General features: G+C 43.7%; 1 protein-coding gene across 5 annotated transcripts in view; it reads left to right on the top strand.

Annotated features, from left to right (window-relative positions):
* Positions 1–27,656, top strand: part of LRRC63 (leucine rich repeat containing 63) — a 44,620-nt gene that overhangs the window by 10,006 nt on the left and 6,958 nt on the right. For all 5 annotated transcript variants that reach the window (XM_025182098.3, XM_025182101.3, XM_025182099.3 and 2 more), the window contains 4 exons: positions 2,948–3,082; positions 4,230–4,387; positions 7,173–7,271; positions 13,502–13,638. In XM_025182098.3, the coding sequence (XP_025037883.3) occupies positions 2,948–3,082; positions 4,230–4,387; positions 7,173–7,271; positions 13,502–13,638 (529 nt within the window). The remainder of the gene's footprint in view (positions 1–2,947; positions 3,083–4,229; positions 4,388–7,172; positions 7,272–13,501; positions 13,639–27,656) is intronic.

A 27,656-nucleotide genomic window follows, 5' to 3' on the forward strand; every position in this document is an offset into this window, starting at 1 on the left:
CCACCTTGAATGTATAGGGAAAGTATTGGTACTCAGTTGATGTGCCTTCTCTGGCTGCGGACAATGTCTGGGAGACATGAAGGGCATGGGGTAGTGGCTCCAGGGTCAGCATGATGATGGTGCTGGCCTCATCTGGCTCCTCCTCTTCCTCCTCAGCTACATCTCTGTCTCCAGGGAGGGCAGCGACGGGCATCTCCAGCCATAGTCCAGCCACTACCTGGGGGGGGGGGGGGGAGGACGGATCCACCCCCTAGGATGTGGCACAGGTCAGAGAAATAGAAGTAGGTGTGGGGTTCAGCCCTGGAGCAGGAGCTGTGCTCCCTGGCCTTGGTATAGGCCTGGCAGAGCTCCTTGACCTTCATCCACACCTGTTCCTGTGTGCAGATGTGACCCTTTGTGCCCAGGCTCTCAGCCATGAGGCCACAGACATCCACATTACCGCATCTGGTGCGGAGATCCTGGATGTTTTCCTCCTCATCCCAGACCTCAGTGAGTTGTTCATTTTGCCCTATGCTAGGCAGTGGCAGCTACTGGGTGGCTCAGATCTGTCAGGACCAGCTTCCTGCTACAAGCCCTTTCCGTTCTGCCTGCAGCTTTAAGGGCTGCAGGGGAAGGGATGATATAGAATTCTGATGAGTGTGGACAGAGCAGACCAGCAGGGCACCTGTGGGATTTCCTGAAGGCCCCTTATTTTGAAATAACTCTAGCTGCTGTGTCTACACGCACAGTATTCCAAAATAGCTATTTCAGAATAGGTATTATTCCTCATGGAATGAGGTTTACAGAAACTGGAATAAATCACCTGTTATTTTGAAATTGTTTTGAAATAACGGGCTTGCTGTGTAGATGCTCGCAAAGTTATTTTGGAATAATATCTGTTATTCCAAAATAACATTGCTATGTAGACGTACCCTAATAGTTTTCAGGATCAGCCATGTTACCAGGAACCTTAGGCTAAGACTTTCCTGTAAGTCTAAAGAACTGAGAAGTAATCTTTGATTAGAAGAAGATGAATGTATCCCCCTACAAATGATTTCCTTTGCTTCTTTGAAAGACTGGCACTAGAGAACCAAATTTCTTCCAGTATTCTGCATCTAAGTAAATAACATGTTTAATAAAACTATGGTGCAGCAGTGCCTGCTCTGTAGTTAAAACTGTATTACAGCATAACTTTAAACCTTTTTATATAAAATATCTATCTGAATTAGCAAAAAACAAAACATAGAATATAAACCAATTTTATATTAACTACTAAATAGTAGTGGGTAACCCCCTATGAAAGTGTGTCAAGTCTCTGCTGATGGCTGATCTAGAAAAGGGTGAGCAATTCACAGAGGGGAAGTAAGTAAGCCTTAAGGATCACTAATTTTTTGTACAAATGAAGATGTAGGAATTAGACCTGATTCTAGGACTGATCAGACAGTCCAGTTTTAATATTTCTTTGTGGTACTTTATAGACTTGGCATTTTGTGACCTGAAATATTGTAAGCCTTTTAATGTGTTTTTTTTTTTTTTTTTTTAAACTGGGGAAGGGCAGAAAAAGATGTAGTAAGTAGTAATCTCCCATGATGTTAAAACATTTGATAGGGTTATTTCAAGAGTTGTATAGAACATTAAAATGAGTACACACTGTAATCAAATAGCTATAGTATATTGTCATTAAACTGATCGTGCAATCTATAGCTCAGAATTAATACCAATATATATTTCCACCAAACAAATAGGCACTCAACTTTCATTGTAAATATAGCACACCAGCCAACACACATGAATATTTTAATTCTGTGATTTTTACATTAAAATGCTTCCAAATGTGGTCCATTACCAATTAAATAAGTAACGCATTTACATAACATTTTCTGAATGTTACAGAAGAAGTGGGTTGTGCCCACAAGAGCTCACAATATCATCTACTTTTTTTGTTAGTCTCTAAGGTGCTACCACACTACAGGCAGTCCCAAGGTTACATGGATCCGACTTACATCGGATCCCTACTTACAAACGGGGTGAGGTAACCCTGCACTAACTGCTTCCCCTCAGCAAACTAGGGAGACGCGAAGCTAGCGCTCCCCCCAGCAGACCAGGGAGACGGGGAGCGGCTTTTCTCAGCAGACACCTCAGCTTGAGAATAAAGGACTGAGGAAAGTGAGGTGTGGGAGAATAAAACTGAGCTAGAAATGTTTGGCTAGAGTTTCCCCTACAATATGTACCAGTTCTGACTTACATACAAATTCAACTTAAGAACAAACCTACAGTCCCTATCTTGTACGTAACCTGGGGACTGCCTGTATTGTTTTTTTTCAAGTTTTTACAGAAGAACATAGTTTGCAGCCACCATGTGCAGTTTTATCCCCTAGTTCATTTGTCCTAGTACAAAACTATTTACAGAATTATGGAACATGAAACCATATCAACTCTATATTAATCATATGAACACATAACCATTAATGTGGTTGTGGCATGGGGGCTGTACGTTGGTTGTATGAAAGGGGCGGAGATGAGCGTTGTTGGTGGAAGGGAGGTAGTTGAGGTTGAGAGAGAAACTGATGAGTGGTATGCCTATGGGCTGTTGAGTGACATAGATGCATATTTCCTTTCTTATGGTTTACATTGGCTAGAAATACAGTGCATCAATCTTACTAAGGGAATATAGGTATGTGTTTTGTTTTTTTTTTTTAAATGACTCCTGGGAATACTAACAAAATAGTGTAACTGGAATTTCAGATCGCATAAATGACAAATAGGGAACTGAATTTCTTATTATAGAGAAGCTTGCATGTGTCACAGGAGAGCTATGTCCCTTTATGCTGCTCTGGTATTGTAAAGGGACCTTAAAAGTAAATACTGACTTGATGGTCCTTTTATTTGTAAAGGGTTATAGAATTGGGTTAGTCAGTTTAATACATTCCTCACTTACCTCTTCTACCACCACTTCCAACTTTTTCAGAAATGGCTTTGGAGGAGAAAATGAGAAAAGCTAACTCATCGGAACCTATTTTAGAAGGTGATGAGGGAAAAGAAACTTTTACAAACAGTTTAAAGCTGTATGCTAATGGACAGAGAAAAAACGTGTCTTACTCAGGTAGGGGGTAAAATATATATACATTATATTTATTAAACAAACTATGTACAACACTGTAGAGGCAATTCTGTAATGGCAATATGAAGGATGAAGAGCAGTCTTATGATTAACTCCCATAGTGTATACAGGCCCTTGGGCAAAGTGTGGGGTGTATGTGGCTCCATGCTCCTAGAAGGGGCAGGCAGTCAGCCTTCTGCCTCCCGGAGCGCACTGGGCCCACTCCCACCCCAGGCCTCAGAGCCGCATAGTGCTCCAACACAGATTTAAAGGGCCTCAGGCTCCAGCCACTGCTGCTACCACTACTGCTGCAGCAGGACTGGGAGCCCTGGGCCCCTTTGAATTGCCCGGCTCTGGGACAATTGCCCCTTTTGCTCCTCTTCCCCCGTTGGCAGGCCTGACTGCATGTCATTTTTAAGGGGAGAATGCAATGAATGTTCTAATAATACATTATAATGGATGTTCTAACAATAAATAATAGAAATGTATAAGTACATTAACAGTAACATTCAGAGTAAGTTTTTAACTGTTTCCTTAACTCACCATATTAGGTTTTGGGATTGTAGGGTCGTAAACTAGTGAGTGAGAATCCATTTGGGCTGGTAACAGTAAGAGTGGTAGAAAGCTTTTCTAACCATAACTGAAATTCATCCCAGGCTTGTACCAGAGGTTGAGCTTCCCAGAATTAAAGCCCTCAGAATCAGCTGCCACTTCTGAAAATTTTGGCTTTAGTGGTTTTTCTAAACAGAACAAAAAATGTCAGTCTCTTTAACATCATCTGTTGTGGGTTGAAGGTATAGATGGACCTGAATAAAATGCTCCCAAATCTTATGAAAATTCTGCTCCAGATCCAAACTTCATTGCTTAGGCCCTTTTATCAACAAATGAAACCCATTCTGCTGCTCCCCCTTTAAAAAAAAAAAAAAAAAAAAAAAAGTTGAATAAATATAAACATCAAATTCTGCAGCATTTGCCCAGGCATTGATATAATACTGACTTACGTTGAGAAATTTTGCCTGAAAAAGGCCTGACAGCACATGGAAATATTTGACTATAAATTTGGGATCTACATAATGAAGCTTTAGTTTTTTATTTCCTAATATCAATGTTTATTTACTTGTTTGACTACATATATTTTTTTTAATTATAGAACCAAATCATACCTTTGATCATACTGTAAAGGGTATCCAGGGATTTGGATACCAGAATACATTAAGTGAGGAGGCTGAACAAGAACAACTGATGGCCAGGTCCAGAATAGCAGTTTTGTATTGTTCAATGCATAGAAGAACTGAACTTAATCTTAAGGTATATCTTTTAAAAATTACAGCTGCACTCTCCATATGACTATCCTTAATGGTCAACTACTGTTTTCATTATAAACAGAGTTTCCCTAAGATTCATAACTTGGCCTTCTGAATGTTCATCCAATTGGAATCTGGTATAACATTTCTGATATATCGCCACTTTTTAAAAACTAAAAATTGCTAAAATCATAGAACTGGGAGGAACCTCAAGAGGTTATCAAATCCAGTCTCCTGCATCATGGTAAGACCAAGTGTCATAGACTATCCCTGACTAATCTTTGTCTAACCTGTTCTTAAAAAAATTCTTAATTATGGAGATTCCACAACCTCCCTAGGCAATTTATTTCAATGTTTAGCCATCCTGCCAGTAAGGAAATTTTTCCTAAACCTCCCTTGCTGCAGTTTAAACCCATTGCTGTTTGTCCTATCATCAAAGGTTAAGGAGAATAATTTTTATCTCTTCTCCTTGTAACAGCCTTTTAGATACTTGAAAACTCCTATCATGTCCCCTCTCAGTCTTCTCTTTTCCAGACTAAACAATCCCAATTATTCCAATCTTCCCTCATAGGTCATGTTTTCTAAAACTTTAATAATTTTTATTGCTCTTCAGTGGACCTTCTCCAATTTGTCCACATTTTTCCTGAAATGTGGTTTCCAGAACTGGCCCACATAATCCAACTGAAGCCTAATCAGCACAGAGAAGAGTGGAAGAATTACTTCTCATGACTTCCTTACAGCACCCCTGTTAATACATCCCAGAATGATGTTTGCTTTTTTAATTTTCAAGTGTCACGCTGGCTCATATTTAGCTTGTGGTCCACTATGACCCCTAAATCCCTTTCTGTACTCCTTCCTAGAAAGTCATTTCCCATTTTGTATGTGTGTAAGTGATTATTGTTTGGCCTATGCACTACAGCTTGAAACAATTTAATAAATTTCAGCTATAAGAAAGATTCCTTCCAGTATATCCTACTCCTTATCATAACTACTATGATAGCACAAGAGTCTGCTAGATGACCAGGCACTGCTGTGGTCTTAAAAACAATAATGGAGTCCTTTGATGATAGATGTATTCTCAGAACCTGATTCTGATAACAGTTTTCAAGTACAGGCAGTCCCCGGGTTACCTACAAGATAGGGACTGTAGGCTTGTTCTTAAGTTGAATTTGTATGCAAGTCGGAACTGGTACATATTGTAGGGGAAACTCTAGCCAAACATTTCTCCAGAGCTCAGTTTTATTCTCCCACACCTCACTTCCCTCAGTCCTTTATTCTCAAGCTGAGGTGTCTGCTGAGAAAAGCCGCTCCGCGTCTCCCTGGTCTGCTGGAGGGGCGCTAGCTTTGCGTCTCCCTGGTCTGCTGGGGTGGGGGGGGGGGAAGCAGCTAGTAAGGGGTTGCCTCACCCGGTTTGTAAGTACATGGATCCGACTTACATCGGATCCCTAACCCGGGGACTGCCTATACATAAAAAGTAATTAGGATGAGAATAGGCAAAAAGCAATGGGCTTAAATTGCAGCAAGGGAGGTTTAGTATGAACATTAGGAAAAACCTTCTGTCAGGACAGTTAAGTGTGGGAATAAATTGCCTATGGAGGTTGTGGAATCTCACTCATTAAAGGTTTTTAAGAGCAGGTTAGACAAACACCTGTCAGGAATAATCTAGTTCTGCCTTGAGTGCAGAAAACTGGATTAGACAACCTGAGGTCTCTTTGGTCATATCTACACTAGGAAACTATTTCAAAATAACTAAATTTGATTTAATAACTCCTGATTTTAGAAAATTGAAATAGCTTATCCCCCATTATGGGGAAGCCTTGAAATTAGTCTGAGGCAGGCTCTATTATTGTGGACGTGCTACCTAGACTTAGCGTCCCAGGAAGCACTGGGGAGCAACTACTTCAAAGTATACTAGGGTATGTCTACACTACCCAGCTAGTTCGAACTAGCGGGGTAATGTAGGCATACCGCAATTGCAAATGAAGCCCGGGATTTGAATTTCCCGGGCTTCATTTGCATAAGCGGGGTGCCGCCACTTTTAAATCCCCGCTCGTTCGAACCCCGTGCCGCGCGGCTATACGCGGCACAAACTAGGTAGTCCAAACTAGGCTTCCTAGTTCGAACTACCGTTACTCCTTGTGGAATGAGGAGTAACGGTAATTCGAACTAGGAAGCCTAGTTTGAACTACCTAGTTCGTGCCGCGTGTAGCCGCGCGGCACGGGGTTCGAACGAGCGGTAATTTAAAAATGGCGGCGCCCCGCTTATGCAAATGAAGCCCGGGAAATTCAAATCCCGGGCTTCATTTGCAATTGCGGTATGCCTACATTACCCCGCTAGTTCGAACTAGTGGGGTAGTGTAGCTATACCCCTAGGGAGTTATTTCGAAATAGCAGCAGCAGAGCATCCACACTACTGATATTTTGAAATAACTATTTCAAAATTAGCTTTTTTCCCCGAGGAAAGCAGGAATACAGATTTTGAAATAACCAGACCATTATTTTGAAATAATGGGCTTGGTAGGGTGTTCGTTCCACTTATTATTTCAACATAAGGGGGGTTATTTCAAAATAACTCCCCAGTGTAGACCAGGGCTTCCAGTCCTGCACTTCTCTGAGTCTATGTATCCATCAGTGGAGTCATGTTACTGATATGTCTAAATATTTTTTTTTAATGATAAATCTTTTAAATTAAGTCTTGGTGGAACCTGTTCTCAGGTCTTTTTTCCTCTTGATAAAAGATACTGATTATTATATAGTTAATAAAAATTATTACTGCATATGTCTTCTAGGGCTATTTCCTGACTATTCTTCCAGACCTGACACCTTTAGTCAACACTTTGGTGTATCTTAACCTGTCATTTAATGATTTACATTTCTTTCCCAGAGAGGTATGTACCAGTTATTTTCCTTATTGTTTTTAAGAGTAAAATTGTCCTCCTGAATTTTTAAAATGTACTGTTAAACTAAACATAAAAGATTAACCTTTTAAACCAGAGTGATTTTAATAAGAGATGCAAATTGCATAACACAGATATTAGAAATACTTCATTCTTTTCTGGTTATTTATGGGATGGTAAGAATCAGTGTAAGTTTGGGAAGATTCCAAAATATTTCTGCATCTGTATCTAAAAGTCTCTGTCTCATTTTGCTTTATGCCAGTGTCACATAGTTGATGTCAGTGGAAAATTACTCCTGATTTAAACTTATCCTCATTTATGGAGCACCAATTTCTGTGTTGATACTAATATTAAACACACACAAGTATTCTAAAGGAACCTTAATTCTGGCATTTCCTAACTTATGAGTGCTTGACTCATTAAAGTTGCTTGTGCAATCTTCATTCAGCTCTCTTGTGAATTTGCTATGAGCCAGTCCTCAACTACAAGATCACTTTTTCCACAGGATCCATTCCTTCTTTCAGTGCACAGGATGGATAATACTCACCTAATAAGCAGCAAGTCATTGTTCAATTTGTGGCTTCAGGCTTTATTTACTGCATATTATTCAAATTCTACTCTGAAGTCTGAAATACTAATTTTCTCGGGGGCTTTGTACAGTGCTCAGAATTATAGTGTAACAGTTGTGACTTAATTTTCACCACACTTCCATGAGATAAGTGGATATTTATTATCCCAGTTCTGCAGATGGAGAACTGAGGCACAAAGAGATTGAAGTCCAAACTATTCACTATAATTCTGAGACCCCAGTTTGAGATCTTGGCACCTGATTTTTTCATAGCACTTACTGTTATATAGCACTGTGTATATGTATTTCCAAAACACAGCTCCCATTGACTTCAGTTGCAGCTGTTAGTGCTGTGTGTACACATCTGCACACAAGGCCTTCAGTTTCATGTAGGACACCTAGAAAACGAACACAAAACTAGTGACCACCTGATAAAACTTTGATTAAAGTGATTTGCCCAGTATCACATAGAGCTCTGTGGCAGGGGCAAGAGTAAAATCAATTTCTTCAGGGCAGCATTCAGTTCCCTTAACCATTTCTATTCTACTCTGAATTGATAAGGCCTCAGCTGAAGTATTGGGGGTCCAGTTCTGGGGGCCACATTCAGGAAAGATGTGGATACATTGGAGAAACTCCAGAGAAGAGCAACAAAAATATTAAAGGTCTAAAAATATGACCTATAAGGAAAGATTGAAAAATGAGGTTTGTTTAGTCTGGAGAAGAGAAAACTGGGGGAGGGAAGGCTGGGGGAGGGGATGCATGGATTCATAGAAGATTAGGGTTGGAAGAGATCTCAGCAGGTCATCTGATCCAATCCCCTGCTCAAAGCAGGACCAACCCTATCTAAATCATTCCAGGCTTTCTCAAGCCTGAGCTTAAAAACCTCCAGGGATAGAGATTCTACCTCCTCCCTAGGCAACCCATTCCAGTATTTCACCACCTTCTAGCTGAAACAAGTATTCAATCTAGACCTTTCACATTGCAACTTGAGACCATTACTTGTTCTCTCATCTATCATTACAGAGAATATTCTGGCTCCATCTTCTTTGGTATCACGATTCAGGTAGTTGAAAGCTGCTATCAAATTCCCCCTCCTTCTGCTCTTCTGCAGACAAAATAAGACCAGTTCCTTCTGCCTCTCCTCTTAAATCATGTGCTCCAGCCCCCTAATCATTTTCATTCCCTTCTGCTGGACTCTCTCCAATTTGTCCACATCCTTTCTGTAACTGGTAGGGGGCAGGTGGAGCAGAATTGGACACAGTACTCCAAATGTGGCTTCACCAGTGCTCAATAAAAGGGACTAATCACTTTCCTTGTTCTGCTGGCAGTACTCCTACTAATGAAACCCAGTATGCCATTAGCTTACTCGACAACAAGAGCACACCGTTGATTCATATCCATCTTCACATCCAATGTAATCCCCAGGTCCTTTTCTGCAGAACTATCATTTAGCCAGTAAGTCCCTAGCCTTCAGCAGTGTCCTAAGTGCAAGACTCTACACTTGTCCTTGATGAACTTCAACAGATTTGTTTTGGGGCCCAGTCCTCCAATTTGTCTGTCACTCTGGACCCTACCCTCTAACATACCTACTTCTCCCCCCATCTTAGCATCATCCACAAACTTGCTGAGGGTACAATACATCTCATCACTGAGATCATTAATGTAGATGTTGAACAAAACTGGCCCCAGGCCCAGAGGAATATTTCAGGGGTCAGATACAGGCTGCCAATTAAACATTAAGCCATTGATCCCTACTCACTGAGTAAAACTATCTAGCCAACTTTCTGTCCAGCTTATAGTACATTTATCTAAGCCATACTTCTTTAACTTGCTGGCAAGAGTACTGTGGGAGATTGAATCAGAACTTTGGCTAAAGTCAAAGTTTATCATGCCCACTGCTTTTCCCATATCCCCAGAGCCAGTTATCTCATTATAGAAGGCAATTAGGTTGGTCAGGTCTGAGTTGCCCTTTGTGAATCCATGTTGACTGTTCCTGATCACCTTCCTCTCCTCCAAGAATATCAAAATTGATTACTTGAGGACCTACTCCATGATTTTTCCAGGGACCGAGGTGAGGCTAACCAGTCTGTAGTTCCTCAGATTCTCCTCCTTCCCTTTTTTGAAGATGGGCACTATATTTCCTTTTTCCAATTGTCTAACCATTTGCTTTTCTCTACTCTTTGGATCGCCAAGAGTTTTCAGAGATAATGGCTAATAGCTCTGCAATCAAATCATCCAACTCTCTCAGCACCTTGGGATGCATTAGATCTGGCCCCATGGACTTGTTTTTAATCTGTTCTTTCACTCCTGAGGGTTGCTCACCTTCTCCCCATACTTTGCTGCCCAATGCAGCAATCTCGGAGATGGACTTGTCTGTGAAGATGGAAGCAGAGACAGCGTTTGAGTACTTCTGCTTTTCCCACATCATCCTTCACTGGGTTGCCTTCCCCATCCAATAAGGGTGCCATACTCTCCCTGACCACCTTCTTGGTGCTAACAGACTTATAAAATCTTTCTTGTTATCCTTCACAATCCTTGCTAGCTGCAACTCCAGTTGTGCTTGGGCCTTTCTGATTACACCCCTGTATGCTTGAGCAATATTTCTCCTCCCTAGTCATCTGTCCAAGTTTCCACTTCTTTTTGTGTTTAAGCTCCCTGAAGATTTCTCTGTTAAGCCAAGCTTGTTGCATGCTATATTTGCTATTCTTTCTATACATTGGGATGGCTTGTTACTGCACCCTCAATAAAACTTCTTTAAAATACAGCCAGCTCTCCTGGATTCCTTTCCCCCTCATAAAAGCCTCCTAAAGGATCCTTCCCACTAATTCCCTGAGGGAGTCAAAGTCTGATTTTCTGAATCCAGGGTCCATATTCTGTTGCTCTCCTTTCTTCCTTTGGTTGGGATTCTGAACTCAACCATCCCATGGTCACTGCTGCTCGGGTTGCCACCAACTTCTGCTTCCCCTATGAATTCTTCCTTGATTTGTGAGCAGTAGTTCAAGAAGAGCATAACCCTAGTTGGTTCATTCAGCACTTGCAACAGGAAGTTGTTCTCTCCAAAGCTCTCATTCACCAAAATACTCTCCAAAAACTTCCTGGATAGTCTGTGCACAGCTGTATTGCTCTTTCAGCAGATGTCAGGGTTATTTAAATCACTGCAGCAGGGCAGTCCTTTCATTCCAGAATAAAAAGGGTTAAAAACAGCCCTGGAAGACAGCTGTCTTGGGAGTCAACCAGGGCTCAGCTAGGCCCTATAAGAAGGGCTTCTAGAGAAGAGGAGCATGTACTCTTGCTCCAGCTCTGGAGGGAGAGGGACTTGCCTGCAAGTGAGGTACCATGGAAAGAGCAGAGCTGGGGAAAGGCAGGGTGAGCCAGGGAAGCTCTGGCCTAATAAGTCCCAGGCTGAGGCCCAGCAACAGAGGCCTGAGGGATATTAGGGCTACAGGGAGGCAGCCAGGGCAGGTGAGGGCAGCAGGTCCAAGGCCTCTTACCTATGATGAGTGGCCATTTCAGACTAGTTTGCCCCTGAAGCAGGGGCTAGATGACCACTAGCAATTGGTCACTGAGGAAAGGTGGGTATGGAGTTCACTGAGGGGAAGGACCCCAGAGTTTGGGGGCCCTGCTGCGAGGGCAGTAGTTTGAGAGAAGAGCATCATGGTTTGGGAGAGATGTGCATCTTGATCAAAGTCGGTGGAGAACGGACAACAGCTAAGGCGTTGACTAGAAGAGGGTGCTCTGCAATTAGCTCTGAATTGAGTTAATTCCCAGAGTGACCAGCAGGAGGCACCGTGCTGTTGAGTCAACCTCACTACAGTCCCCCTTGAAAACCAGGGCCTGTGATCTGGAACCTTCCGTTTCAAGTACATTTTCAAGTATATAAAAGGTGGTTATAAGGAGAAAAGAGAGAAATTGTTGTTCTTAGTCTCTGTAGATAGGATAAGAAGCTATGGAGTTAAGGTGCAGCAAGGAAATTTTAGTTTGGACTTTAGGTAAAGCTTCCTAATTGTGAGGGTAAGCACTGGAACAAATTGTTCAGGAAGATTGTGGAATCTCCATCATTGGAGGTTTTTAATAACAGATTGGACAAATAACTGGTAGGGACAGTCTTGTTATTTTGCAATCCTGCCCTGAATGCAAGTGGCTGGACTCTTGAGATCTTTTCCAGTCTTATACTTCTATTATTCTATGAAACAATTCTTTCTCTTCCTACAGTCCCATCTCATTCATAACACACACTTCCAACCACAATAAATAAAGTAGGGTGCTTGAATACAACAACCTCCTGCACTGCATAGCCCTGATTCATCCTCGGTGTAGGTTCATCCTGTGAACTAAAAGAGGTAGGTCCTATGGAAAAATTGTATATAGTAGTGTAATTAGCCTGTATCATAATACATACACATAATGGTCAATTAAGGTTCCCTTGGCAAGTTTACTTTTGGCATTTTGAGTACTTGACTTTGCAAGTCTAATGTTCTTTTAACATTGTTTTTGTGTAATGTCCTAGGTTTTAGAAAAAAGCACTGCAAACCATTCTACTGAGGCCCACATAGGTCATTAGCAGGTTTTGAATCTTTGGATCCATCTCAAAGAGCTTTGCCACTTGAACTAGCAGAGTAACTGATATATGATAACGAACTACTGCTATGGAGCACCACTCAAGGGAGACAGCACTCTTAGCCACTGTGTTACATCAATACTTATTCACAGCAGAGGAATGGTGAAACTCCAGAGGACTGGTTTCTGTTGCAGACTTTGTGTCCACTAAAGCTCATTCCTCCTCTGGTCTGTTCATTTCTCCCAAGCATGGTCTGTAGTACCTCATGTCTCCCAATGGTCTGCTTCCAGTCCTTCCTTTCCACACCCCTGGCTTTTCATATTAGTTTCATTCACCCTATTATCCACTCCGAGTATCTACTTGAGTTTTTCATCTAGTCAGAGAATCCTTGTCCAGCAAGCGCTACACCACCTTTTGGAGCTCCCTGCTCTAATCTCTTTCTCCAGACATTTCCAGTTTACTCAAACTTCATCCAATCTGTCTCTCTCCCCGAAATTGGCCTCTGGTCTCATTTCATCACCCACATTTCCCATCTCCACTGGCTGTCATTTCAGTTCCAGGCTCTTTGCCATCTCAGTGTTATTCACCCTCACATACACACCAGTCTCCTTATCTCAGTCTCTTTACCTAGCCAGCCCCACATTCCCCACATGCTATCTGTCTCCCCTTCCCTCACCTACTGGTTACCCATCCCCACCACCATTGTCCCTTCCTGTTTCCCATTCCCCTTCCTATCTGTGCCCAACCCACCCCCTAGTTCCTTCCTGACTTCCAGTCTCTGACTCCTCCGTGACAGCAAATTAAAACGCTAGAGAACCCCGGGCACTTGCCTCTCCTCTCCTCTGAATGGCTGGTCCTGGATAAGGATTAGGCCCAGAAACCATTGAAAATATTTATAAGGTACTTTAACTAAAGTAACATTGCTAATTAGCTACTGCTAATTATTAAATACAAGATTAATACCATATTAAGACCGTTTCCTTTGTTCTGTTTCTTATGGTGTCACCTACTAATGTTCAAAATGTAAAAGCTCTTATGACAGGAATCAGTATCTTTGTGGTAAACCATTTTTTTTCATTATGCTTTTCCTCTAAGGTGTATAATATTAAACACTTACAAGTACTGAAGCTCCGAAACAATCCCATCAGAGAGATCCCTGATGATATCTACAAACTCAAGGCACTTAGGATCCTTAACATATCCTTCAGTTTACTATCTGCCCTTCCCACTGGGTAAGCTGTTTCACTATTAATAGATTAGATTGCAACATTTCTGTGCTCAAACAAGGATTCAGTTTTTGTGTGATCTGCTTGATGTTCCTTCATTCATTGACTCCCATGCCGGCTTTGCATATTGCACCTACAAAAATGGCTTTCTAAGAATGTGTATATATAGCAATAGATATGCATAAGCAAATATTCATCAACATAAGTAGTAGAGGCCCCACCTATGATCAGAGCCCATTTATACTAGTATCTGCCTATACACATAGGCTACGTCTACACAATCGAGCTATTTCGGGATACTGGAAGTATCCTGAATTAGCTACTCCGCATCTTCTGAGCAAGCATGTTCTTTTGAAATATAACGGACTTGCTATTCTGACATCCCTATAAATTTTGTTCCACGAGAAGTAAAGAATCTTTTGGAATAGCACTCTGTTTTGAAATTTGGTGCTGTATAGACAGTGACAAATTTCAAAATAAGCTATTTCAAAATTAACCTGAAATAAACTATGCACATTGCGTAGCTCAAATTGCATAGCTTATTTCAAGCTCCAGGTGCGGTGTAGACACAACCACAGTATGTAGACAGCTCCTGTCCATAAGAGTTAATAATATAATAGGCACAACAGGAGGGAGACAAGTGGTTTTATGCCCAATTTAAAAATGGAGAAGAATAGGCACAGAAGAAAGGCAGGAGGGGGAGAAGAGGGTATGAAGGGACATGTCCAACCAGATTGTGTAGAGTCAGGAACTGAACTGAAATGTTACATACTCTACTATCTTGGCCTTAATCAGAAGATCATCCTTCTGTCTAATGGTTTAAATTGAAAGTCTGTTTATTAAACATGAGCTGAAAGCCTGCCGTATTGCAGGGGTATAATTTGTAATATAATGAGCAAAAGCATTGTGAACAGGTGAGTGCTAACAGGGAGATTAGAGAGGGAGTTCTCCAGCTAAAGGAGAAGCAGATACAGGACTCTTGAGGGAAGTGTATGTTGTGTTTGGGGCTTTTTTGCTGTGTGCTGAGCTTGTTTGAGAGTGAGGGTTGGTGTGTGTGTGTGTGTGTGTGTGTGTGTGTGTGTGTGTGTGTGTGTTTTGTTTGTTTGTTTGTTTGTTTGTTGCCCTGAGTTTGTGAGTGAGACTTTTTTTCTCCACTTCCCCTTTGCCCTCCCCCTCTCCTTCATGCTGTGACTGGCAGGTGGAAACTGTTGGTTTCTAATTAAAGTTTGAATTCTAGAAGCCTCTGCGGATTGGCTGAGCCTTGGTAGGGGGAGGGACTTTCAGGCAGTTCAGTGCCTTATAAAGCAGTGAGCAAGCAACCAAGGAGCTTGGGAACAGGTGAGTGCTAACAGGGAGTTTAGAGAGGGAGTTTGGAAGGGGAGAGGGAAGGGCGTGAGGTTCTCTTGCCTTTCTTTTTAAATCCTTTCTCCAGGACAGCAGGGATGGATGGTGATAGGTCTGCTGTTGTTACCTGCACAGTGTGTGCCATGTTTGCCTTCCTCTCGGAAGAAAGAACGGATTTCATCTGCACAAAGTGCAAGCTGGTCGCCATTTTGGAAGAAAAAATTAAAGGACTGGTGGCCCAAGTGTCAACCCTATGCTCGATCAGAGAGGATGAAGACTTCTTCGATAGAAGGCAGCGTTTAATCCTGCAAGCACGGCAGGCGGAAGAGCCAGAGAGGGCAGTACAGGACCAGGAAGAGAACTGGCAGCATGTAACTTCTAGAAGGGAAAAAAGGCCAGCACGGGAATCCCCCAATGCTATAGAGGTAAGTAATCACTTTCAGGATCTCTCCACAGGCTCTACAGTGGTGAATGCTTTGGAAGGGACCTCACAAGGAAGAAACCGCAAGAGAACACCATCTACTGGAAGGCATGGGATGTGTAGTCCTAGGGATGGGGGTTCCATGACCACCACCCCCAAAAGAAGATGACGGGTGTTGGTGGTCGAGGACTCCCTCCTAAGAGGGACTGAGTCCGGTCTGCCTTCCAGACATGGAATCTCGAGAGGTATGCTTCATACTGGGAGCTCGAATTCAGGATGTGTCTGAGAGGCTTACCAAACTGATTAAATCTTCGGATTGCTACCCCTTCCTCCTTCTCCACGTGGGAACTAACTATACGGCCAAGAATGACCTTGAGCAGGTTACTGTGGATTATGTAGAGCTGAGAAGAAGGATCCAAGAACTCGGAGCGCAAGATGGATGAGAACACCACCTCCCTGTTGAAGGGAAAGGACTGGGCAGGGATCGTCAAATTGAGGAAGTGGTAGCGCAGGTGGTGTCGCAGAGAGGTCTTTGGTTTCTTCGACCATGGGACTCTGTTCCAGGCACAAGGATTGTTAGGAAGAGATGGAATCCACCTAACCAAGAGAGGAAGGAGCATCTTCGCAGGCAGGCTTGCCAACCTAGTGAGGAGGGCTTTAAACCAGGTTCATTGGGGGACGGTGACCAAAACCCTGAGGGGAGTGGGAAATTCGGATCCTGGGAAGAAATGCAAAGAGGAACGAGCAAGAAAGGAGGACCCCTGATTCGAATGGAGAAGATAGGGCGATCGACTGGTTATCTGAGGTTTTTGAACACTAATGTGAGAAGCCTGGGCAACAAACAGGAAGAACTGGAGGTCCTGTCCCAGTCCAAGAAATATGATTTAATTGGGATAACAGAGACTTGGTGGGATGACTCGCATGACTGAAGCGCTGTCATGGAAGGGTATAGTCTGTTCAGTAAGAACAGGCAGGAGAGAAAAGGAGGAGGAGTTACACTACGCATAAGAGAGCACTACGATTGCTCTGAACTCCAGTATAAAGAGGGAGAAAAACCTGTTGAGAGTCTATGGGTTAAGTTTAGAGGTGCAAACAACAGCAGTGATATTGTGGTTGGTGTCTGCTACAGACCACCAAATCAGGTGGATGAGGTAAATGAGGCTTTCTTTGGACAACTGGGAGAAGCTTCCAGATTGCAGGCCCTGGTTCCCGTAGGGGACTTTAATCACCCTGACATCTGTTGGGAAACCAATATGGCAGTACACAGGCAATCCAGGAAGTTTTTGGAGAATGTTGGGGATAACGTCTTGGTACAAGTGCTGAAGGATCCGACCAGGGGCCATGCGCAGCTTGACCTTCTGATTACAAACAGGGAGGAACTAATAGGGGAAGTAGAGGTGGGTGACAACCTGGGAAGCAGAGATTTGATGGGCAGAATCCTTTGGGATGCTAACATGAAGGGGAAAGGAGTCCAGAACAGCTGGCAGTATTTTAAAGAAGCCTTATTGAAGGCACAGAAAGAAACCATCCCAATGCGTAGCAAGAGGGGCAAACATGGTAGGAGACCAGATTGGCTTACAGGTGAAATCCTTGGTGAATGTAAGCACAAAAAGGAAGCTTACAAAAAGTGGAAACTTGGACAAATGACCAGGGAGGGGTATAGCTCGAGAATGCCGGGGGGTTATCAGGAAGGCGAAAGCGCAAATGGAATTGCGACTGGCTAAGGATATGAAGGATAACAAAGATTTCTACAGGCATGTTAACAAGAAGGTGATCAGAGAGGGTGTGCAGCCCCTACTGGATGAAGAAGGTAACCTAGTGACAGATGATGTGGGGAAAGCTGAAATACTCAATGCTTTCTTTGCCTCTGTATTCAGACAACATGGGCTCCTGGACTAATGTGCTAAGTGACGCAAGATGGGATGAAGATGGACAGCCCTTGGTGGGTAAAGAACAGGTTAGGAACTACTTAGAAAAACTAAACGTACACAAATCCATGGGTCCGGACTTAATGCATCCGAGGGTACTGAGGGAGTTGAGGAGTCGAGTCAAATGTCATTGAGGAGTCTTTGGCCATTATCTTTGAAAAGTCATGGAGATCAGGAGAAATCCCGGATGATTGGAAAAAGGCAAATGTAGTACCCATCTTCAAAAAAAGAAGAAGGATGATCCAGGGAACTATAGGCCGGTCAGTCTTACCTCAGTTCCTGGAAAAATCATGGAAGGGATCCTTAAGGAATCCATTTTGAGGCACTTGGAAGAGAGGAAAGTGATTAGGAATAGTCAGCATGGATTCACAAAGGGCCTGACTAACCTGATTAGCTTCTATGATGAGGTAACTGGCTCTGTGGACATGGGAAAGTCAGTGGATGTGAAATACCTTGACTTTAGCAAGGCTTTTGATATGGTCTCCCACAATATTCTTGCCAGCAAGTTAAGGAAATGTGGATTGGATAAATGGACAGTAAGATGGATAGAAAGCTGGCTAGAAGGCCAGGCCCAGCGAGTAGTGATTAACGGCTTGATGTTAGGATGGCGGTCGGTTTCTAGTGGAGTGCCCCAAGGTTTGGTTCTAGGACCGGTTTTGTTCAATAGCTTTATTAATGACCTGGATGAGGGGATAGATTGCACCCTCAGCAGGTTTGCAGATGACACTAAATTAGGGGGAGAGGTAGAGACGCTGGCGGTAAGGGAGAGAGTCCAGAGTGACTTAGACAAATTGGTGGATTGGGCCACAAGAAATCTGAGGTTCTACAAGGACAAGTGCAGAGTCCTGCACTTGGGATGGAAGAATCCCAAGCATTACAGGCTGGGGACCAACTATCTAAATAGGGGTATGTCTACACTACCACCCTAGTTTGAACTAGGGTGGTAATGTAGGTAACCAGAGTTGCAAATGAAGCCCGGGATTTGAATTTCCCGGGCTTCATTTGCATATTGCCGGGCGCCGCCATTTTTCGAGGAGTAACAGTAGTTCGGAATAGGAAGCCTAATCCGAACTCTGTTACTCCTCGAAAAATGGCGGCGCCCGGCAATATGCAAATGAAGCCCGGGAAATTCAAATCCCGGGCTTCATTTGCAACTCCGGTTGCCTACATTACCACCCTAGTTCGAACTAGGGTGGTAGTGTAGACATACCCCAGTAGTTCTGCAGAGAAGGACCTGGGGGTTACAGTGGATGAGAAGCTGGATATTTGGCTTTGGTGAGGCCACATCTGGAGTATTGTGTCCAGTTCTGGGCCCCCCACCCACTACAAAAAGGATGTGGACGCATTGGAGAGGGTCCAGTGGAGGGCAACCAAAATGATTAGGGGACTGGAGCAAATGACCTGCGAGGAGAGGCTGAGGGAGTTGGGTCTGTTTAGTCTGCAGAAGCAAAGAGTAAGGGGGGATTTGATAGCAGCCTTCAACTTCCTGAAGGGAGGTTCCAAAGAGGATGGAGAGAGGCTGTTCTCAGTAGTGACAGATGGCAGAACAAGGAGCAATGGTCTCAAGTGGGAGAGGTCCTGGTTGGATATTAGGAAAAACTATTTCACTAGGAGAGTGGTGAAGCACTGGAATGGGTTACCTAGGGAAGTAGTGGAGTCTCCATCCCTAGAGATGTTTAAGTCTCGGCTTGACAAAGTCCTGGCTGGGTTGATTTAGTTGGGATTGGTCCTGCCTAGAGCAGGGGCTGGACTTGATGACCTTCTGAGGTCTCTTCTAGCTCCATGGTTCTATGATTCTAAAATAGTGGAAAACTGAAAAATTGGATGATAATAATTGGAATTCCCATGTTGATTGATATTCTTTAAAAAAAGGGGTTCTTAACCATGCTCGTAGCCATTTCCATTACTCTCACTGACTCAACAGAAGTTCTAGGGTTTAGAGATGTTTGGGATTATTGTGTGTGCTGCTTGTGGTGTTTGGATAGTTGAATTGATTTGTACCTTCGGGCTTGTGTCTAGAGATTTATGTGGATTTGTGCAAGTAGCAAATGAAGGATGTGACACTCTACCTTGAAATAGCACCCTGAAGCCCCCATATACATCACTGTGATATGTCAATATGTTTTATACAGCATATGCCTTGAGGGATCATTTAATAACTCTTGATCTCTTGAACATTACTATTGTGTTGAATTGTACATTCTCACATTGAATGTGAAGTTATGAAGTATTGCTGTGTGTGTGTTGTTGTAATATGTGGTAAGTAGGAAATGCCCACAGCTAGTCTTTGAGGGTGTGTCTAGACTACAGGGTTTTTCGAAAAAAGTGGCCTTTTTTTAAAAAAAAAAAAACTTCCCCTGTGTCTAGACTGCGGCTGCATTCTTTAAAAAGTAAATTGAAAGAACGCGGCAGTTTTTTTGACTGAGGAAAACCTCGTTTTACTAGGAAGAATGCCTTTTTTTCGAAAGTGCTCTTTCGAAAGAGCCTCGGAGCTGTTTCTCCTCACAGCACTCCAGCCCGACTCACAGACCTCCATTCTGGTAGTCTCGGCACATCACATATGCATACCCACCCCCTCCTCCACCATGGAATGCACAGCAATACAACTACCCACCACCACCATATGTTGGACAGTGGCAGTCTTGGGAGCCACCACACCGTTCCTTCCACAGCATCTAAACCTCCTCTGGCCTCTCCCCAACCTACGGCCTCAGCAGCGGACCCTACTTCCCTGGTGCATTCTGACATAGAAGACTATTTGTCAGAGGGAGAGGACAGATCCCCAATGTACAACTCATTCTTCTCTCTGGATGAGGCAGTTATCTCTGACACCCCCACACCAGAAGATGATTCAAAGAGATTCCAGGATCTTTTTAAAAGAGTAGCCTTAGCACAGGAACGTGATTTGCAAGAGGTACAAGAAAAACAATACCGCCACCTGCGAACTCTACAACCGCCTACCTCTTCCAGGATAGCTTCATCCATCGGGAGAGCTATCATGGATCCAGCAGATAACATCTGGCAAACTCCTGCTTCCATCGATCCAAGCAATAAAAGAGCTGATTGTAAATACTTCATCACGCCCAAAGGCATGGGCTTTCTTTTTACTCATCCAGCACCAAACTCACTAATAGTTGACTCGGTCAGACACAGAGCTAAACAACCTAATATCAGGACAACGCCACATAAGGACCATAAGAAAATGAACATCATGGGCCGCAAGGTTTTTTACTCCGCTACATTATTCCTTAGAGCAGCAAATTATAGTGACAAGCTTGCAGACTACGATTACTCAAACTATTCAAAATTACAAGAACTCGTCCAACACCTCCCAGAACATAAGAGACAGGTGCTCCTCAACATCATACAAGAAGGCCATACAGTCTCGCGCGCTGCCTTACAATCAGCGATGGACGTGGCGGATACAGCTGCGTGTGTCACAGCATCTGCAATCGTGATGCGTAGAATATCGTGACTACAAGGATCAGGTGTTCCCAGGGAACTGCAACAGAAGGTTGAAGATTTACCTTTAGATAAGACTCCTCTCTTTGCAGCGAAAACAGATGAAGTACTTTACTTCATGAAGGACTCTCGTACTACACTCAGGACCTTAGGGATGTACACATCCCCATTCAAAAGAGACTGATACACCTCGGATCAGAGCCCAAGAGAGCCATATAGGCCTCAGACCAGATACGACTTCCGGCAAAAGCAGAGGCCTCAACGACGCAGACCACAACATCAGCAACAACCCAATCGGCTTCTGCTCAATCGTCCACTTCCAAACAAATTTGAAGTTTTGATTGAGAGCCATCTCCCCCACGGCCACACTGCTTCCCATTCGACCACAGTTCAACCACTGCCTTCGCCCTTTTTTCCAACAATATGCGCAGATAACATCCGATAAATGGGTCTTAGAACTCATTCAACATGGTTATGCTAGCCCTTTTATTTCTCCTCCCCCTACCCACCCTCCTACCCCGTCCCTCTTCAGGGACCCCTCTCACGAAACTGTCCTCGAACAAGAGGTGCTTCACCTCCTACACTTAGGTGCAATAGAACCAGTAACAGAGTTTCAGGGTCCAGGGTTCTACTCAACTTATTTCCTAGCACAGAAAAAGAGTGGAGGATGGAGGCCTATACTGGATTTAAGGAGGCTCAACAAATACGTGGCCTATCACTGATTCAAGATGGTGACCCTAGCAACAATAATCCCCGCAACAGATCAAGGAGATTGGCTTTCAGCTCTCGACCTTCAGGATGCCTACTTCCATATTACAATCCACCCCACACACAGACGTTTCTTACGATTCACGGTGGGACATCAACATAACCAATACCGGGTGCTCCCCTTAGGCCTTTCAACAGCCCCCAGAGTATTCTCCAAAACTCTAGTGGTTGTAATGGCCTCACTACGACGTCAAGGAGTAATAATATTCCCATATTTAGACCATTGCCTGATAAAGGGCACGTCTTTCCAGGAAACTAAGAACATGATCGATATTACTACAAACTCTCTGCTCAACCTCAGGTTTCACATAAACTATGCAAAGTCCCCACTCCACCCAACCCAGAGGTTGGGATTCATAGGAGCTCTTATCGACACAGTGGCAGCAAAGGCTACACTACCAGCACACAGGTTCGGTACCATGAGCAATCTTACTGCAGCAGCACAGTCCCCACTCACGATTTCAGTTTGCAAATGCCTCAAAATCCTTGGACATATTTTTAAACTAATGGAGATTGCCTATCTCCTACAAGGGACCTTGCAAGGTCATTGAGTCCAGTCCCCTGCCTTCACAGTAGGATCAAGTACCATCCCTGACAAATTTTTGCCCCAAATCCCTAAATGGCTCCACAAGGATTGAACTCACAGGCCAATGCTCAAACCACTGAGCTATCCCTCCCCCCTACATGTTATGGCATCCACAACATATGTTGTCAAGCTAGCAAGGCTTCACATGAGAGGCCTGCAGTCTTGGCTAGCCACAACCTACACGCCATCCAGAGATCCACTTTCCAAGCTAGTTGCCATTCCACCACGGATACTCAGCTCCCTTCAATGGTGTGTTCTTGATCTTATAACTCACTTTGAAAGCCTCGGGGGAAGCCGGCAGGAGGGGCTCCGGCGGGGGGGCAGCCCAGGCACACCTGGGATGCCCCCCCCCCCCCCCCCGCTGGCTTCCCCCGAGGCTTTCAAAGCCACGGAGGGGCTCCGGCGGGGGGGCAGCCCAGGCGCGCCTGGGATGTCCCGCTGCCGGAGCCCCTCCGCGGCTTTGCAAAGCCTCGGGGGAAGCCGAACGGGGGGGGGCATCTCAGGCGTGCCCGGGATGTATACCCGGCGTACAAGATGACCCCCGATTTTTGGGGGATGTTTTTTAACATCAGAGGTTGTCTTGTATGCCGGAATATACGGTAGTCTGGTGTAGCTGAAGCAAAATGCAGGACTAACACGGCTACATTTCTATTACAAACTGCTCAAGACTGTTAAGACCAAGGAAGACTGCGAAAAGCTTCAAAAAGATCTCACAAAACTAATTGGGCAACAAAATGGCAAATGAAATGTAATGTTGATAAATGTAAAGTAATGCACATTGGAAAAAATAATCCCAACTATACATACATATGATGGGGATTGATTTAGTTATAACTATTCAAGAGAGAGATCTTGGAGTCATTGTGGATAGTTCTCCGAGAACATCCACTCAATGTGCAGTGGCAGTCAAAGTAAATTGAATGTTAGGAATAATTTTAAAAGGGATAGAGAATAGGACAGAGAATATATTATTGCCTCTATATAAAATTATGGCATGCCCATATCTTGAATACTACATTCCAGTATAATTGCCTCATCTTACAAAAGATATATTGACATTGGAAAAGGTTCAGAGAAGATCAACAAACATGATTAGAGGTTTGGAACAGGTCCCATATGAAGAGAGATTAAAAAGACTTGGATTTTTCATCTTAAAAAAAAAGAGACTAAGGGAGGAATATTATAGAGGTATATAAAATCATGTGTGAATAAGGAAAAATTATTTACTTGTTCCCATAATAAAAGAACTAGGGGTCACTAAATTAAATTAATAGGTAGCAGGTTTAAAACAAAAGGAAGTTTTTTTTCTTCACGCAGCATACAGTTAGACTGTGGAACTCCTTGTCAGAGGATGTTGTGAAGACCAGGACTTTAACAGAGTTCAAAAAAGAACTAGATAAATTCATGGAGGTTAGGTCCATCAATGGCTATTAGCTAGGATGGGTAGGAATGGTATCCCTAGCCTCTGTTTGTCAGTCTGGAAATGGATGACAGGAGAGCAATCATGTGATGATTACCTGTTCTGTTCATTCCCTTTGGGGCAGCTGGCATTGGCCACTGTCAGAAGACAGGGTTAGGTGGAACTTTGGTCTGACCAAGTATGGCCATTCTTATGTTCTTATCTAAGGTGGAGTGTCCTCTAAGTATGGCAAGCAGCTCTTTGTAATGCAGAAGGTCTGAGTCTTAGCACTGGATTAACTGTTGGCATCCCTGGCCTTCTGATATTTGTGCCACAGACTGCTTTCATGTAGCACTGTTGCTGATCCCTCCCTATCACTTCTCCTGCATCCCTTGTGCAATCTTCTTGTAGGTGTCCACTTTATGGGTAATCTGTAGCCATGCCTGCATAGTCTCTTCTCACAAACCCAGGAAATCCAATACCTCCTGGTTACTCCAAGCCAAAGCACATCACATCTGGAGTGTGTAGCAGGCCTGCTCAGTTGAGCAGTTACATACAACAATGGAGAGCTGATAAGTGTGCTTGACAAACTGGACCATCATTAAAGGCATTTCAAAAACTCTCAGGGCTTTAGAGAGATGGGAAGCTTTCAGCTCTCCTGATCCCTAGACAATGGAGTTCACAACTGTAACCAGATAGGTACATGTCAGGAATTATGGGACAGCTTTAGGAAGACTACTAGGGTTGACATAATTGATGCAGAGAATATACCTATGGTTCGTCAACCACAGTATGTTGATCATGGCTCCACGTTGTATGGAGAAGTGATGTTACTATGCACTTACATTTGATGGGAGACAAATTTAAGTGTTGACTTACGTGCAATTAAGTCAATGCAAGATAGCTTATGTTGACCTAGCTTTGTAGGGTAGATCAGGCCACAGCCTATGGACAATCCTGAAATTTTATTATACATCTACATCTAAACTTTTTTGTCTTGTCACTGCTTCTTTACATGGTCCGTAGATCTTCCTCCTTTGGTTTTGATCTTATTAGTTATGGATGTATCATAAGGAATTCTGTAACTCAACCACTACTCTTCTGGCAATTTTTTTATTGGGTTTAATTGAGAAGACAGCACACAGGAAGTGAAATAAAAATACATAACTAATTTCCACTGATCAACAGTATTCAGAAATAATGTCCTTCTCTACGCCATCTAAACCATTAACATTAAGTTCCCTAAAACATAGCTTAGTGGTGGCTGGGAAAGGAAAGAACATTTTATCTTTATCCTGCAAAACAAATGATTCATTACAATATGGGAAGAACTACTATAGAAGTGAAACCCAGCAATATAATTGCCTAACAAGGAGCTAGAAAAAATTACATTCATTGACATTGGCAGGATGCATTGTTACATTTATGAAATATAAGGATCTGTATGAAGCTGTGGATCTTCTGTGTAAGAATGGCTTATTGTATACTTCCAACCTTCTTCTTCTTATCTATCTTTTCCTCCTTCCAACCTCAGTACTTTGTTCCTTTTCCTTCTCCCGTGCTTTCCTTAACTCATCCACTCCACTATCGTTAGGCCGTTCACCATAAGATTGTCAATAAAGCAAATTTCTAACCTTTCCCTGATCACTTTGCTTTTCAGTTGTATGTACCTCTTTTCCTTTACCTTCATCTTTCATATCTAGTTATCCATAGGTTCCCAGACGGGGGGGGGGGGGCGATCATAGAGAAATTCCAGGGGGAGCGCGAGGCGACACAGCCCCCCCCCCTCCTATCAAGTTTTGCTGCCCCGGTCAGTTCCTTTTCTTTTGCTCAACAAGTTTTGCTGCTATTTTTTGGAGGGTGGGGTGAGGGTTTCTCAAAAATCAAAAAGGGAGCGTGATACCAAAAAGTTTGGGAACCACTGAGTTAGACAGTAAGCTCTAGCTCTTACTGCATAGTTTGCACAGTGCCTAGCACAGTACAGTCTTCAGTTGGGGCCTGAATGCTATTTTAATGCTTGTGTCACACTGGCTCGAGTGGTGCTTGAGCAGGTAGGGTTGCCAGATGGTTTACCCAAAAATACTGAACACCCTCCCACCAAAAGAAAAAAAAATGTGGAAAATTTTTTGTTGAAAAAACGAGGGAGGACCAAAGGTGTTGAGCAAAAAAAATAAGAAGGACACAGAGAGTTAAGCAAAAAAAAAAAAAAAAATTTAAAACAATATGGCCCCTTTAAAAACAGGTGGGGCTGGGCTCTGCCTCTCCTAACAGGCTACCAGCAGCCGGTAGCCATCTTGCCTCCCTCCCTGCTCCAGCCCAGACAGCTCCCCTGCAGAACCAGGTAAGCAGCAGAGGGGTGGAGGGGTCTGGTCCCAATTGCTGACTGTGTGTAGGGTTGCCAGGTGTCCACTATTGACCCAGACAGTTTGGTATTTTCACCCCCTGTCCGGGAAAAAAATCCGAAAATACGGGACATATTAAGTGTCTGGTATTTTCTGAATTTTTGTACTGGACAGGAGCCAAAAATTCCAGACTGTCCGGGTCAATACCAGACACATGGCAACAGTATGAGCAGGAGTGCCAACCTCAGAACTGTCAGTCAAAAAGTCGGGTAAATATCCTGGGCTGGCTGACTGTTCTTTAGATTTCACCACCTCAGAAACTAGTATAAACTCCGAAAGCACTAGAACAGTTTTATCATGGAGTCAGAGTTGCTGTGATATTACTGAATTTCTGATGTGAACATGTAGAAATTGTTGCACCTGCTGTTGTATGTTTGCCCCAGATTGTGTACAAAGTGGCACAAGTGAGGTGTCTATTGAAAGCTTATGCTTTGTTGATTTGCTGATCTCATTTATACAGTTGATATGAATGTATGTTTTTTTGTATGTGATGTTATGAGTATTGACTATGTACTGGTATTTTGCTACTGTGGAATGGTGAATAGTCAAGTGAATCGGAGTACAGTACTTGACTGACAATGAACCTTAAGAGTTGCCAATACACCTGGGAATTTTGCTGTAAACCTGTAGTCAAGCATGTATGCCATGGCTGCTTGCCTAAAAAAGACATGAATAGGTGACTGGTTCATGTGACAAACTCCATTTTGGGAGATAATTTCACACAGTGAGAACAATGGAATTCCTTCCACATGAGCAAGGATATAAAAAAGGCCCTAGGGGTTTCTCCATCACTCTAATATAACAGCACCGATAAGAAACTTAAGTTAATTTCACCTGTGGGTACAGGGGAGGATGCAGGGTGCTGGCTCTTGCAGGGGGTGTCAGGACTTGGGCAAGGATGCAGGAGGGGGTTTTGGCTCTGGGAGGAGACTGTTATGGTGCGGGCTCCCTCAAGGTGGTACTTACCACTTGCCACAACAGGTTGGCAGTGTAGTGAGGCTGAGGCAGGCTTTCTGCCTGCCTCAGCCCCACTCTAGATCCTTGCACAGATACGAAGTCTGCCTATGGATAGACCTCTGTGTTCACTGATCTGCAGGGCCTTGCTCCCAGGAGCCAAAGGAGAGGAACATGGTGCCGCTGCTCATAGAAACTAGTGCCCCATTCTGGCAGCTCCTCCCAGCCATGCCACTGCACTGTCCCCACTCCCACTGCCCCCAGACAAAGCACTGGCACTTTGGAGCAGTGGCACCAGGCTCATCTCCTTTGGATGCAGTATCTTCTGGGAGAAGAGCCCTGTGGATCAGTGAATACTGCTGTCTAATCATGAGCAACAAGGCTCTACAGGCCACTCCCAGAAGTAGCCATCAGTCTCCTGTGGTCCTGGGTTAGGGGGCAGAGGGTATGTGGCCCTCTGCACAGCTCCACCCACCACTGTCCCTCTCTGCTGGCACCACACCCATCAGTCCCATTGGCCATGGTTTCCATTCCGAGTCAATGGGAGCTGTGGGGGGCAGTGTTTGCAGGCAGGAGCAGCGCTGAGACTCCTTCCCTCTCCCCCGCACCACACACAAAGCCGCATGGGACAGGAAAAACCAGGGAGCCTGCTGAGCGCAATCTAGTGGGAGACTTCCCAGGATCAAGCAGTCAATCCAGTAGACCAGTTGGTGACCAGTGCTTTACATCAAAAATTGCAACAATATTCAGGCTACTCCCA

Source organism: Pelodiscus sinensis, chromosome 1 (genome assembly GCF_052426305.1).
Source record: "Pelodiscus sinensis isolate ZL-2025 chromosome 1, ASM5242630v1, whole genome shotgun sequence".
NCBI lineage: Eukaryota > Metazoa > Chordata > Testudines > Trionychidae > Pelodiscus > Pelodiscus sinensis.